The 14,767-nt window shown below is 43.6% G+C and overlaps 1 protein-coding gene across 2 annotated transcripts in view; it reads left to right on the forward strand.

The window, feature by feature from the left end:
• The window catches only part of ALDH1A3 (aldehyde dehydrogenase 1 family member A3), a 37,146-nt gene that overhangs the window by 16,067 nt on the left and 6,312 nt on the right, over nt 1-14,767 (forward strand). For both annotated transcript variants that reach the window (XM_080607677.1, XM_080607678.1), the window contains 5 exons: nt 1,006-1,134; nt 3,647-3,760; nt 6,845-6,947; nt 7,965-8,149; nt 13,147-13,311. In XM_080607677.1, the coding sequence (XP_080463803.1) occupies nt 1,006-1,134; nt 3,647-3,760; nt 6,845-6,947; nt 7,965-8,149; nt 13,147-13,311 (696 nt within the window). The remainder of the gene's footprint in view (nt 1-1,005; nt 1,135-3,646; nt 3,761-6,844; nt 6,948-7,964; nt 8,150-13,146; nt 13,312-14,767) is intronic.

Genomic DNA, 14,767 nt, shown 5'->3' on the forward strand with positions numbered 1-14,767 from the left:
GGATGTGGCCTTTGGAGATCACTGAAATGAAACGGGTCTGGGAAAGAGGGAGAGATGAGCTGAAGAACAGCACGTTAGACTAAATTCCACTTTGTCTCAGGGCTGCTGGGTTAGAACAGAACTCATCTCTTAAAAGCTACACTGCTAATTTATTTGCAAGTGTGAATTTGTGGATTCCTAACATATTTGGCATCTTTGTTGATAGCTGAAGGCCTGTGGCTTGAGACTTGACAAGAAGTCTCCTTACTGTTGGCCTGCTTCCATCATCCCTAAAGCAGCATTAATTATTTTTAATGAAGAAATCCTTCCTGCTGCCAAATGACCTTTCCTGAGATTCAGTGTGAGCTAGATTTTCCACTTCTTGCTTAGGTTCCAAGATCTACAAATACCCATGAACATGAAAGAGATTAGCACAGAGGAAACTGATGGGGACTGGTTCCTAATTCCAAAAAAGAGAACTAATTGGAAAGGAGCAATTTACAATTTGAAGGGAGAATAAGAGCTGCCCTGGATTTCCATGACTGAACACCCACTGGTTTCCTAGTTATAAACTGGAAATGAATGATATTGTATAACTCCTAACTATTCAGACAATACCTAACACAGAAAAACTGAGTTTCTTTCATTGAGCAGTTTCTCCCTATAATTCCCCCGCATACGGATGCTGTACAAAAATGATGCATCAGAACGCTGCCTCCAGCATGGTTTCTGTGAACAGCCAAAATCCTACATGAAATGTGATCAGGCTCCTGTAAAGAATGAGGGCACATCATGCAAAGGTTTGGTCAACTTCAAGGATTAACTTGAGAACTGCCAATGGTATTTGGGATCTCAGGGGGAATCAAGGAGGCACTCTGTAGTCTGTGCAAATGCAGTATTGTTAGCACTTTTCTGTGTGGCTATATTCCCAGTTGCTTGTTTCTCCATGAGCTGCCTGAAGGTGGGGGAAATGCTGTGTGGAAGTGAGTAGGGGTCTCATCCAACTGACCTCTTGTGCTCTTGCAGTGGAACTTCCCATTGCTGATGCTTGTTTGGAAGATGGCACCAGCACTGTGCTGTGGAAACACTTTGGTTATTAAACCAGCTGAACAAACGCCTCTGACATCGCTGTACATCGGCTCGCTGATTAAGGAGGTAAGGAAATCTGAACAGCCCGTCTACGTACTGTTCTTCTAAGATTGTAAGTAAGACTATAATTTGAGTTGGTGCTTTTATTCCTCTGCTCTGTCTTCCCCTCTCCCAAATGAGGGAAAGACTGCAGCTCAGTTTTATTAGGCAATGAGGCAAAAAAGAGTGTGATAGATAACAGTGCTGTGTTTGTAGCGTTTTAAAGTGAGATAACTAAGACAGAGTGAGTGCCATGTGAAACAATTCTTCATATTTATGTGGCTTATAGAACAACTTAGCTACATCTGGCCTTTAAAGCCAATTCCTATACTGACACAGAGGGAAGATCATAGGCTGAGACTTCAAAATGTTGTTTTAGGTCTTGTCAGGTAGGGATCCCAGGTGTCCTCAGATATTTATCATATGGAGGCGGTAGAAGGTGCACAGTACCTTTTGGGACTGGTTAGTAAAATGTCGGCTCCTATATCTAATTATGTGACTAACTGTGAGCAAAAACTAAAGGGTTTGGAGGTATGCTTTTGCCTCTCAACTGGAAAAGCCTGTTAGGCTCAGTCTAATAGGGATGATTCTATCTGTTCTTGGCTTAGCCTGGGAGAAAACAGAAGGGTATGCTAATAAATTGACACCTAGGGCTCCTCTGCCTGGAAAGGCAATGCAAAACTACTACCACTTAGGAACCTCCTACAGCTAATTGACTTAATAAGATCACACAAGATGAGTGACCATAGGGTGCATTTATCATGACCTGCCACACCAGTGATCTTTTCACTCTGACATACAGTTCCCCAAACGCAGGTATAGCATTTCCCCAGAAGAACCATTCCGTTCTGTTGCAATTAATTTTTTGAGCTGAAAATTCAAGCTGTTTCTTGCAGCTAGTTTACACTTCAAGGCAGAAATGTAATTAGAGCAGAATAATTTTATTTGAAGATATCCCTTTCTCCATCCAAAATTAGCTACATTCCTTGCAGGTTTTCAGAACAATAAGTTCAACTTTTTCGTTTTTAATTCTTGGTAGGATGCAGAAGATGTTAACACACAAGCAGAACTGTGATACAATTAATGAAATAATTTTGGGCCCACCAAAATATTTTGGCTTTTATTTTTGCTGAAAAACAGAAGAAAAATCTACCTCAGGGTGACCTGAAACATTTTTTTGCTTACTTATGGCTTTGCTGCTGACTCCAAACACCATTACTTGCACAGTTTGACATGCAACGTTTTCCTGAAAACTCATTAGCCAAGATGCAAACTCTATCAAATTCTCATTTATCGTTGTTGCATCCATAGGAGAATCAGTCTGCCCTTCTAATTTATTGAAAAAAAAAATCTTACCAAAGTAATTTTTCCAAGGTAGCACGTAAGCAATTTCTTCCTTTTTTTTCTATATTAGGAAGGAGCAGCTGCATTAATTGAGATTCTTTTATTAAAAAGCCATGTGAAATGAATTGGACGTTTAATATCTTGCAATTCCATTGTTAGTAAATTCAGGGAAAACAGCCTGTGCAATCAGTAGTAGGGAAGGGCTAGCCTAGAAGAGCATAATCCTTGAAACTCTTATTTCAGGAAGTAAAAAAAACAGACCAATAAGTTCCACACTTTTTCTTGCACTAGAATTTCATCTAAAGTTTTGCCATTTGTCTCTTTTGGCAGAATGACTACTTGGCTAATCTAGGTTGTAAATGCGGTGGAAACTGGCATAAGTCTATTACCATCTGCTCTTGTATTCCTGTTTTATTAGCCCCCATCATCTAGTGAGATTTTACTGACTTCTTAATCCCTCTAGCCTCTGAAGAACCACAAATGTCAACCTTTGTTCAAAACAAACTTTCATGCAGTTACCCCTTGGCTCCAGCTGCACGGCAGTAGCTGAGGGCCAAGTTTGGCCAAAAGACTTGCTCTCTTTTGATTTTGAACTGGGACTCCTCCAAGAATTCTTATTGAATCTTGGCATTTCCTAAGCATGGCTGTTATTTTCACCCACATCTACTCCAGCTGGTAGCACGCAGCTCTGTTACTGGAGAGTCTGGAAAACAGGGATGTATCTAGTATGGGCTCCTTCCCTGCAACTTGCAGTTTTTAGGTGCTGCATGCACCTTGAAGTACTTTATCATGCACTAGGCACATTAAAGATGTGGGTTTTTTTGCATATCTGTGCTTTGTATGTTAATAGGGAAATGTATATTTGTGCCCTGAACTTGATTTCAGTGAGATTAGTAAAATGAGGTGATGCTGTTGATTATTCAAGAATTAAGGTGTTTTGCTCACTTATCTTGTGTGAGGCTACAAAGGTGAATGGGGTTTGCACAGCCTTCCTATAAATGCTGTAGAAATGCTTGCAAGGGAAATGCTTTGTAGGAGTTACTGTGATTGTTTTTAAGGTTTCTCCTCATCCTTAAGAATACAGTGCTACTAATTCAAGCTTCCTGAAAACTGAACTGCAGCTCTCAGGAGTGCAGATATCCTTCAGAGTGCTCAAAATCCCTCTCTACAAAGCTGTATTTAACCTCTGTTTTAGGTGGGTTTCCCTCCAGGTGTGGTGAACATTGTGCCAGGCTATGGCCCCACAGCTGGAGCTGCTATTTCTACCCATCACAGTATTGATAAAATTGCTTTTACTGGATCAACAAAGGTAGGTAATGGATTTCTGATAAAACACCTGCTGTTTCTCTTTGCATTTTCTCCTAAGACAGCACCAATGAAATATCGGTAATTTCTGTGTTACCAGCTCTATTTTCCATCACATTCCATGTAACAGGATTTCTCAGAAGTGTTTGGGATTTGTCTTGGTCAGGTCCCTCTGCTTTTGCTACTGATTCTTACTCTAGTGAAAGTCCCACCTCTGTAAACTGGGTTTTGCCAAACTGCCACATTTCTTAATAAGAACTGTAAGCAGCAGATGTTCTGACACAAGGTAGGATAGTCTACAGGAGAGGCTGGCAGGGATTTAACATCATGTCATTGACCTGATGGAGCTTCTGGGCAAGATTGCCTACTAATCCTGCCCTGCAAACGTGTGCAAGTGGAAAACATGTCAGTCAGGGCCCCGAACAATTCTTCCTTGGCTTTAGTTACCACTGAGGAACTAGGACTTAAATAAAAACATGGCCCTGTGCCCACAGCTTCCTCTGCTGATGTGGATGGGATTAACATTTGAGCTTCTCTTGAGACCTGCACAGTGAAGCACCTTCTATTCATTTTTTTCCAGTGTAAATAGCTACAGCTGCCTTGCTTAGGAGAGAGATGGAAGTGAGGCCTCTGCAGTATCAGGCACCTCCAGCCATCCTCTTCCGTGCCTATGTGGGGGAAAAGAATGTATGGCTTGGCCTAGTCCATAGAATTGAGCACAGCTGTGACATGCAAATAAATTTGTCTCCGGTAACAAGTGCTGCAAAGTCTCAGACAGAAGTGTGCTTAGAAACGTGAATGTTTTTTCCACTCACTGCTCTAGATTTTCCTTGCAACTTATACACGCACCCAGAAGACGGGGCAACGTACAAAGAATGGAAATGCTGACACCAATGGGTACAACCGAGGCAGATATAGTCTTCTCACTTGTATTTTCTTGAATAACATTATTCTTGTCAATCATTCGCTGAATTCGTCCATTCTTATGCCTGTCCTCATAATTGCAGAGTGTAATCTAATTGCTTAATTATGACAAATTACCTCGAATAGTATCTTGGTCAGTAAAGGTAACTCGTAAAACACTCAAAAGCTGTTGCATTTAACAACAGTACCATCTAGTGGCTTTGTGTACTTGTATTAGCTGCTTAGCTTATCCCAAAGGAGAAGGTGTGTTAAGCCTCCGTTTCTGTACAGAGATCATGGGAACAAACAAGAACACAATAAAGTAAAAGTTCACAGTGAGGTTTTACTCTCTTGATAGTTGGTGTAATCTAGAAGCTTATTCAGGTTCATGCTGGTCTCCAAATCCTAGATCAGAAACTTTTAGCTAGGATTAGATGCTGGCTATGTCAAAACAATAGAGCTTATAGACTCATCCAGCCCACATGGATCTGTTTGGGTTTTTAATGAAAAAGGAGTATCCAGTGGATTAGGGGAGAAGGAAAACCTCAGCTGCTGGAGCCCATAGGCAAAAATCTCCTATAGAAGCTGTGCTTGTCTTCCTAATCCATGGGTGTGCAGGAAACACCAAGGGAGACAGATTCTTCACTAATGCATGTGTAATTTTGAAGTGTTTTCTTCCCCCTCCACCCATCTGTGAGTTCAGCTGCACCTCTGCAGTATTTGCAGCATAATGCTACTGTTTCTGAGCCAGGAAGTGAAGCTAATTCAAAATACATTTTGACTTAGTTTTCAAGCCCCAGTTTGGGCTCAGGGCCAGCCTGGAAATGCTGATCACAAACTCCACGAGAGTTTTCCCGTCTAGATTTCTTCCTTTCCCTCAGCCTGTTAACTTGCTCCTCCTCGGCCAGCTAGCCTGTAGCAATACCTCTTGTGAAGCTATGTTCCTCTGCAGCATGATGCATCACTTTTTCTTCTCTCTCTGGGTCTGGGCTGCTGGGTGACTAGAGATGATCTGTACTGCTAGGTTTAGGAGTCCTGCTTGAGTTACAAAGGCAACCATGAGAAATGGAGACCTAGAACTGCCAGCTAGCTGCTGCATGCTTTACTTTCTCACAGCTTCCCTGCAGGGCAACAATATTTTTAGGCAGAAAGGAAGTTAACTGCCATACGCAAAGGTAAGATACAAGAAGAACAGTTACAAAGTGAAGAAATTCAAATATAAGGTCACGCTTAAAATGATAATAATAATAACCTGCCTTTACAATTGAAACTCCCAGAGTGTTTTAATGCAGATTGTCTCTAATAAAATTAGATTACTAAATGGTACTGACATTTGATTTATTCCCTTCTTGTGAGGAATTCCATCTCATAAGAAGGGAAGATAAATTGCTGTTTTGGTGTTAGCAGTATAAAAAAGAAATAGCATAGTCAGAATTTGGGAAAAACATTTTTTCTGGGGGAGATGGAGAGGAGAAATTCCCTTAGTTTGACATTATTTAGATTAAAATCTGGAAGCAGAGTTAATCCTTCCCTGTGGCCAGATAAATTCCACTGGATCATCAGAGCAGGCTCCTGTGAAGAGAGAGCTACAGCAAAGCTAGGCAGAGTTTATCCGTTGCCATCCTCAGGTATTGCCTAGGAAGGGACATATCTCAGCCACTCGTGTGCATGAAGCAGCTCAGCCTAAACTATCAGAAAGACGTAGGTTTCTCCTAAATGTCAAAACCTCTCTTTGGCTTTCTGGTACTGGAGTGGTAGCAGATAGGAACAGCCAGTTTTTATCACTGTGTTGTCAAATTCTACTTGAAGAAGTTTAATTCCTCATTTTTTAAAATAAAACATAATCCTTGGAGCCCCAGTGAGTGCCAGTGTCGGTCACTACCTTGCAGTGGGTGGGAAATGCCTTGTTCTGCAGCTCTGGGTAGCAGGTAGCTTCAGAGCGCAGTTCCTGTAGCTCTCCCACATCACCCACCATTTCAGATCTGCCTAAAACAGACATTAATTCTGGGGCTGCTTTTAACCCAGCTCATCATAGCAGTAGGAAACTCAAGGCATTTAAGAATCCCTGACTTCTACCTGTTCAGGCACCCACTAGGCTTTTTTACTCTTGCTAGCATCTCACATGACGCACTTTAAGGCTTTCAGGAGAAACAGCCCGTGTCCTCTTTGTGTCTCAATGCTACAGGTCGGAAAACTGATCAAGGAAGCTGCTTCCAAAAGCAACCTCAAAAGGGTGACGTTAGAGCTTGGAGGAAAAAACCCCTGCATCGTGTGTGCAGATGCTGACTGTAAGTATCGGCTGCTGTGTTTATTTGCTGTAATACACCAGGTGTGGTGCTTTTTGCGTGCCTCTGCTGTCCTTTGGCCATCAGTATGCTGGTGTTTGCTGCTTCCTTCACCCCAAAGGCTAGAGAAAACCCCTGTCCAAGAGCAGGACAATGTTGTGCTGCACTTGAGCTCTTCCCTAGCACAGGGTCCTTTTCCTGAAAGAATGAGCAGACCATTATCCTGTTGTCTCCCCTGGGGATGGCTGTAGTTGCAGATAAATCTTGCTTTTGTGTGTCTTTTCTATTGTGGTGCCTTCTCTTTGGTGGTACTGCAAGGCCTGAGCCAAATGGTGGGGAAAGTAGTTTCCTAAAATGCAGCCCTATGCAGGCATTCATACAACAGGAAAGTTTCATAGGTCCTCATCTAATCCAGAGCTCACCTCTGTCCTGGGGGTCTGCACAACTCGTTTTGCGTAGTACATTGGGTCTGTGTGAGTAGCACTAGGAAATATGTGTAAGCTGTGGCCACTAAAGGGATTTGAAAATCCTGTCTGGCTTGGGAAAATACTCTCCCCTCTCCTGTGGAGGTTGAAAGCCAGAGGTACCTGTGCCATCTGTTAACGGTGAGTATTGCAAGGAGCTGGTCTGAGCTGGCTGTGCGACAGAAGGGCATGCCGCTTTCTAAACAGTCACCACTGAAACGAGTCTTCAGGAACCGACGCGTGGTATCTAGGGATCCACGTCTCAGTTCCCACAGTGGAGAAAACCTAGTTGCTGCCCTCAACGAGTCCTTGTGAAGAAAGTATCTGTGGCTGTGGCCAACTAGACACAGACAAAAGGCAGGAAGGGGGGCGGAAATAATAAGAGAGCTGGTCTGAGGGCAGTGTGAGGCCGTGTGAGTGTCTTCAGAGGGTGTGGACCATTGTCAGCGTTTTTTAAGAAGGCTTTCAAAAGAGAAAGGAAAAAACAAGTCTGGAAATACTGAAGGGCTGAAACTGTGCATGTGGTAACGCTTTTTCCTCCTGGGCCGTGGTGCAGTGGACTTGGCAGTGGAGTGTGCCCATCAAGGCGTGTTCTTCAACCAAGGGCAGTGCTGCACGGCGGCCTCGCGCGTGTTTGTGGAGGAGCAGATATACCCGGAGTTTGTCAAGCGCAGCGTGGAGTATGCAAAGAAGCGACTCGTTGGAGACCCCTTTGATGCCAGAACTGAACAAGGGCCCCAGGTAACCGTGTGCCTGAGAACAGTCATTGTTTGGTTATTGGTTGCGTTTTGGTTTAATTTTCCTTGTGTAAATATTATCCTTGTGAATATGGTCCCAGCAGAAGCCCAGAGGGTGAGTAATGTATCATGGCTTTATTTTTCTCTCTATTTTAAATACCAATCAATCACAACTGTTGAAATGTTATGTTGTAATTTTTTAAACACAAATGTATTTAATTCACTTCTTATCCAGCTTTATGGAAGGGGCTGCCTCCCTGGTACAGTAATACAAAGCATGTTGCAGCGAGGAACAGCGACGCACAGATGGGTGCAGCTGCAGAAACGACCATTCAGCTACTTGGCTGTGCTGGTGATGACAAGTAGTTAAAACCCAGAGACTCCTGAGTCCCCACTTTCCCTCTCCTCCTCTGCCCCGCTTCTGATCCTTTGGAGAGGTTTCAGCTGAATTAGCAGGAAGAACCATGCCAAGCTGATGTCACAACCAGTTTTGTCAGTGCTTCCAGAGCCTTCGTCTTATTTCTTCCTTTCAAAGCGATTTCAGCTGAAGTCGAGAGCTCTGGAGGAAGATGATCCTTGAGTCAGATCTTCTGCAGGGCCACTGCTTGCTTCCAAAAATAAAGGGGGAATCCCAGAAAGCTATAGCCCAGGCCTCCTGTTCTCAGTACTGCACTGTGAGATTTTCTTCCTTGATGCCATATGGGATCTCTCAGTGAGGGGATGACCATGGGACATCTGCCTCCCCTTATCTGGAGCTCTAGGCCCATTCACACTTGATCTGGGCAAGGGAAATCTTAATTGTGTGTTCTTATCTATGGGGAATAAGGCAATGTACATCCTCAGATCATTCTGGTTCTGCATCTATCCCTGTAACTGGCCTAGAAAGAGATTTCAAACTGCTCAGCATTCTTAGGGAGATAATCCTGTGTTGGAGCTTGCTTCAGCAGAGATGAGCTGACCCTCAAACTATCACAGGGTCTACTCTTGCCTTCTGTTAAGAGCTCTCAGCTTTATTTCTTTTGTTTGTTTGTTTGTTTGATATAATATCATCCTAAGCCTTACACAGCTCTTAGTAGCAGTGAATGAGTTGCATTAATAATTAGTCCTGTGAGGACCATGCTCATCTGGCTGCTCTGACAAAGACCACTGACTTGATGAGAGCAGCCCCTGAAATCGTAGGAAGTAGTAGTGGGGTTTTAAAGGGTGAAACACCCCGCACTGGGCAGAACATGTAGAACTGGGCTGCTTCTTTCAGCTCATCCTTGCCCTCAGTACTCGGCAGGCTGGCTGAGCACCACGCTCTGGTATCGCTGCTGTGATTTAAGGGAGACTGCAGACAGAGCTGTAATTGAGGGTAACAGTAAGTACAAGTAGAGTCTGGCCAGGCTGTAAATATGGCATGTATGTCCTCTGTCCCTGTTCTGGCTTGCCTGTGGGTGGGAGAGATAGCACCAATGTGCACATACCTGAAGTTCTCTGCATGCAGCTGTCAAGTCCAGGATGGAAAAGTGTTGAGAAAGTGGAAGGAAACTGCGAAACCCTAGGCTTTCATGTGGCTCCCAGTGCAAACCACTTCCTCTGCAGCTATGGTTGCTTTCTCTCCGGAGCCTGTTGTAAGATGCAACACGCAGAAATTCGAGCAGAAGAGAGAAATGATGTCGTGTCACAAGGGTTTAAAATACCTCCAAAGTAGCAAAGATTCACACCTGCCCACAAGCTACCGTTGAACTGTAGTTTCCAGACCAGATTTCTCCTCTGTTCTTGAAGTAACCTGCTGCGCTGTGAGGAAGGGGGTTTTCTGAAGTGATGGAGAAAAGAAGAGTCACTAGGAGAAAAAAATCTCTTCCTCTTGCCCTTCATCTCTCTACTTTGGGCCTTAGTTTCCTTAGATCCAGGTCATTGCTTTTACTCTCCTTCTGTGGGTCAGAGGATGAACAAAACCTGTACGGAGGCTGCTGTATAGCCCCCGTTCTGGGACGATCACTGGCTTAGACGCCAGCAACGTGAAGAAGTTGGAGCCAGCCCTTAGGCTCTGGGGTTTGTAGCCCATCATCTTTTTGGTCCTTCACCAGCTCTGGGTGCTTTTAGCCAGACAACGGGACCAGGAACTTAAACAGAGCTCAAAAAGCGTGAAATAGGAGATTCTCTGCAGCCCGAGCTCTGAGCTGGTGCTGTGTGAAACCAAGCTGAGCACAGTGCTCTGGGTAGCTGCAGGGGACACCCTGGAGAGGGACAGACAGTACTGTTCTGTGAGAACTTGATGTAAGCTAGTCCTGGAAAATTGGGCCTGTCTGCAGCTGTTCCTTCCTATATTGTACCGCTTTTATAAGCTAGATTGGGGAACTGGCTGATTCAGGGCTGAACCAGCCTTTTTGGAAGTGAGGAAGAAACGTTTTAGTCGGATCAGTTTCCTGATATGTATTACCGTGCACTGGCATGGATGCTTGTGGCGTGGGTATAGGGAAAATACTGTGTCAGCTGCAATATTGGGTTATGTTGGTATAAACTGCGCTTCTCCGATCAAAATTAAGTCAAATTTAAACAGTATTAAGTTTAAATAGAAGTGAGGCATGCTTCTGATGTGACTTCGCCAAAGCTCACATGTGTCTGACTGTGTTGGCTGGCTGGAATTCAAAGGACACCACAAGAGACCTGAAGGGTAATCAGGGCTGTTTGAGTAAAGTGCCAACCTCAAATAACAGACCAAGGGCACTTTTCAACTTCGGATTCCTGTGAGCTGTATCATAGGAAAGAATAAAGTAAATCTGCACAGATGGCAAGCTGGTTAACCAGAGCATTTACAAAGCTGTGAACAGCAGACTGCGTTAGGTAAGACTAAGGTCCTGGTGGACTAGAACAGGGATTAAATCAGAACAAGACTAGGCTAGTTTTCTTGCCGTAAAACCCCGAATACTGGGGTTTCTGGACTATAAAGGATGGTTTACAGGAAGAAAATAAGCTCTAAAGCTGCTATGTGGCACTTGCTAGCCAGAAGTTATTCAGCCCAAACCCCACTGCTTGAGTTTTGAGACGGTGAATATTTTTCTTAGATCGTAGATGTTTGTGGATGTTAGGATTAAAGTTTGAAAGTAGAATGTGTGAGTAGAAAGAGTGTGTGTCAGTCAGTTGGACACAGTTGTGGGATTATTCTGTAGGACTACAAATGCTAGGCTTGGAAAAGGAAAAACCGCGTCTTGCAATCTTGAATTAAATGAAGCAAGACGTGAAGATTTGGGGGTTCTCAGCATTACAGCGATCTTTTAAAAGCCTTCCTCTTTTTTGAATTAGATGGACAAAAAATAGAATTTGCTCTACTAGTGTGTTTTTAATAGAAGGCAATAGTCAAACCATAAATAATAGTGGAATAGGGAACAGAATTTAAACAAGCCTTGTAAGCTCTAGTTACAATGACAAACAGTTCCACCCTTGCATGTCATTTTTACAAATGTTTTCTTTCCCCAGTGTCTTTTCATCTAACTGTAGTTTGCCTTGCAACAAGTTACAGCTGTATAAATATCCTTGTTTTGTTTTCTGTGTTGTGAAGTGGATGAACTGGATTGGTCTGGATCACAGACATGCCAGGATGGAAAGCAGTTGCAGATATTTTCAAATTATTTACATTCGGCAACTAAGCAACCAGGCAAAGAGACAATATGCGTGACACCTGCCAAGCTTACTTATGTGACACCCTGTATTCTACATGAGGGCATGCATTTCTTTGTGCGGTAGCATGTATCAAGTGTTTTCTCGGGTAGCATCATAACGCACGAGAGAACACGAGCACTTACTGCAAGCTGTCCACAGCGCTTGTGATATGCACATCTGTGTGGCAGGAGATGTGCTGTTCTGGCTTTGCTGTGTACCAGAAGTACCCTAAGGACACCCTCCTGAGGCTTTGATATTTGTCTAAAAGCATGAAAACTTGGATTGTGTGTGGCCAGGATTAGCAAGGGACAGGATATAGTCTGTAATCTGGAGGAGTCGAGCGTGGAACACTCCGTGTAAACAGTCCCAACTGGCAACTGGCCCTGCCAAAATAAAAGCAGATGTGTAGGGAGGGGTACTGAACCAGCACAAGCATTCGGTGATAGCTGGCATTCAGAATCACCTCCCAGGCAACCATGAGCCACTGGTGGAGCCTTTTATTTAATTCACCTCCATGGATTTATTGATTTTGTTTGTTTGAACATCTCCATTAGTCTTTTCCTACCTGCAGCATGCTGTGAGGAGGTGTTTCATTGCTTAATTATGCATCGTGCAAATAGCCGTGTTCCTTTGTTTGAAACCTGGCAGCACCTGCAGTGCAATGCTGCACGTGGAGCACAAAAAAAGGACCGGTACTGGTCAGTACTGGGCTTCTGCACCTCTCCCCAGCACGCGACCCACTGTGCTGATGGAGGGATGTCTCCTGCCAGTGCAGAAAACCGAAACATCCTGGGATGCTACTAGTCTCTGAGATCCTCGAAAGGTGATCCTATTTTTACAAATACGACTTCAGTGCAGTAGTTGCTCTGAAGTCACCCGAGTGACCAGCTGCCGGCCAGATGTAGCCCCGTTCACTATGAGCCTTTGAGCTCTGGGGTTCACCCAGTTCATTGTAGTGTGAACCTGTTTATCTCACAGTTGGACTGTTTGTCCAGAAGGATGCTATGAGGGACAATTAGTAGGTCCCAGCGTTGGTGTGAAGTGAGCCATGGAAATGCGTGTCTGGGATGCAGCGGAAGGGAAAGTGAAGAGACTCCCTCCATGTGGCAGCAAACTGTTAGGTTAAACTACCATATGTACCTTCACCTCCTGTTTTCTGTGGCTCAGGGTGATGCCTATCTCCTGTCTTTCATCGTGCTTATTGCCTGATTTGCAGTCATAGATGAGATGTAAATTTACCTGCTCTAGCAGTGCCCTGCAAACATGTCCCTGGATATACAACGTGGCAGCAGCAGGTCTCAGCCTCTGGAACAGCGATGGTAAATCACTGATGTTTTCTGTCTTTTTGTCTGACAGATTGACCAAAACCAGTTTGATAAGATCCTGGAGCTGATAGAAAGCGGGAAGAAAGAAGGTGCTAAGCTGGAGTGTGGGGGTCTTGCCATTGAAGACAGAGGCTTGTTTATAAAACCCACTGTGTTTTCAGAGGTCACTGACAACATGCGTATCGCCAAAGAAGAGGTACGGTACAAGTCACCTGAACCTTTAAATGCATTCCCATGATGTAAATGGGAAAGCAGCTGTAGAAAAGAGGTGTGGTCATGGTTTGAAGTGAAGACATGAAAGGAGAATAGAAATTTCACATATTTTACTTATTACGACAACCTAAAAACTGTGAAATCCATATTCTTCTGATGAAGTGTCTGCAAGGTGAGCTTGAATCCAGAGGGGGGGGGGGGGGAGAGGATGTGAGGAGGAGAGCAGCACAGGCAAAAATGCTGCCAAAATATTTTAGCAGCATTTTATTCTTTTGTGCAACTAATGGAGTGCCTGCTTGCCAGTCATTTCTACTGCCTTGCTGCTTTCCCCCATTTTATTTTGTTTTCCAAAAGTGAAGTAGCCCTGTGAGTGTGTTCACTGTACAGTAACAAACCCACATAAAAATCTAGTAGGTATCATTACCTGAAGGATTTTGGGTCTCATTTCAAGAGAACTTGATATAACAGAAAATAAAAACAAACGCCTTTTCTAGATGTAGCTGCTGTAAATGCTATTTGTGAATAGTGATGCTGGACTGGTTTCTGACAGAATCCTAGATTTTAAAGCTCAGTAAAAATAACTGAAGTAGTGTCAGACTGGAGCAGTTCAATGTTGCCCTGTAGTTTGGAAGGTTTTCTGAAGACAGAATTATACACTCCTTCTCTGTACAGACTGATGGCTGTGTGTGCCATGCTCTCACACACCTCCTACTGAGTAAACTTGAAATTGCTTAGCTGATTTCAGTACATGCTGATTCCAAATGATAGAGGAGAGTATGACGTGTGTTCTTGATCCGCTTCTTTGTAAAAAGGAGTTGCTTTATCGCAGAAAGAGGGAACGAGGACTCTGGGACCTGAAGCTGGTGAGCAGGGAAGGAATGGCCCTGCTATGCTGCTACTGAAGGACATTTCTCAAGTAGTGTTAGCGTCTGAAATAATCTCAGATTCTCTTCCCATGGTGAAATCCCTTGAGACTGACCATTTTTTCCCAATAAGAAGTATGGTCAAAGCCAGCAAAATGCAGATCTAATACTCTGGCTTCCATTATCCATATGCAGAAAAAATGAACAAGCTGCATGTGATTAGATCCTGTGATATTCCTTTGAAATATAGTTAATCTACTTTTCATCATGTTCCCCAATGGAAAATAAGTAGCTGCTGAAGTCCAACTGGCACTTGTTTTTTATAGTTTAGCCTAGTGCATTTTATGGGGCTGCTTACTGTTCATTCCCGACAAAATATTTAGATGTCTCAGATCTGCCGCAGAATCTCCAAGGAACCTGGGAAAGATATCAGTCAGTCTGGGCATGAGTTGCATTCTAAAAATAGAGGGGGATAAAAGTTGAAAATCCCATGACAGGCCTTTTTTTTTTTTTTTTTTTTAATGAACTGACTCCAAATCCCCAGTCATGATTCATGAGCTTTATCCAGTTTCATTC

The sequence above is a fragment of the Anser brachyrhynchus genome (assembly GCF_964034855.1).
Source record: "Anser brachyrhynchus genome assembly, chromosome: 11".
Taxonomy (NCBI): domain Eukaryota; kingdom Metazoa; phylum Chordata; class Aves; order Anseriformes; family Anatidae; genus Anser; species Anser brachyrhynchus.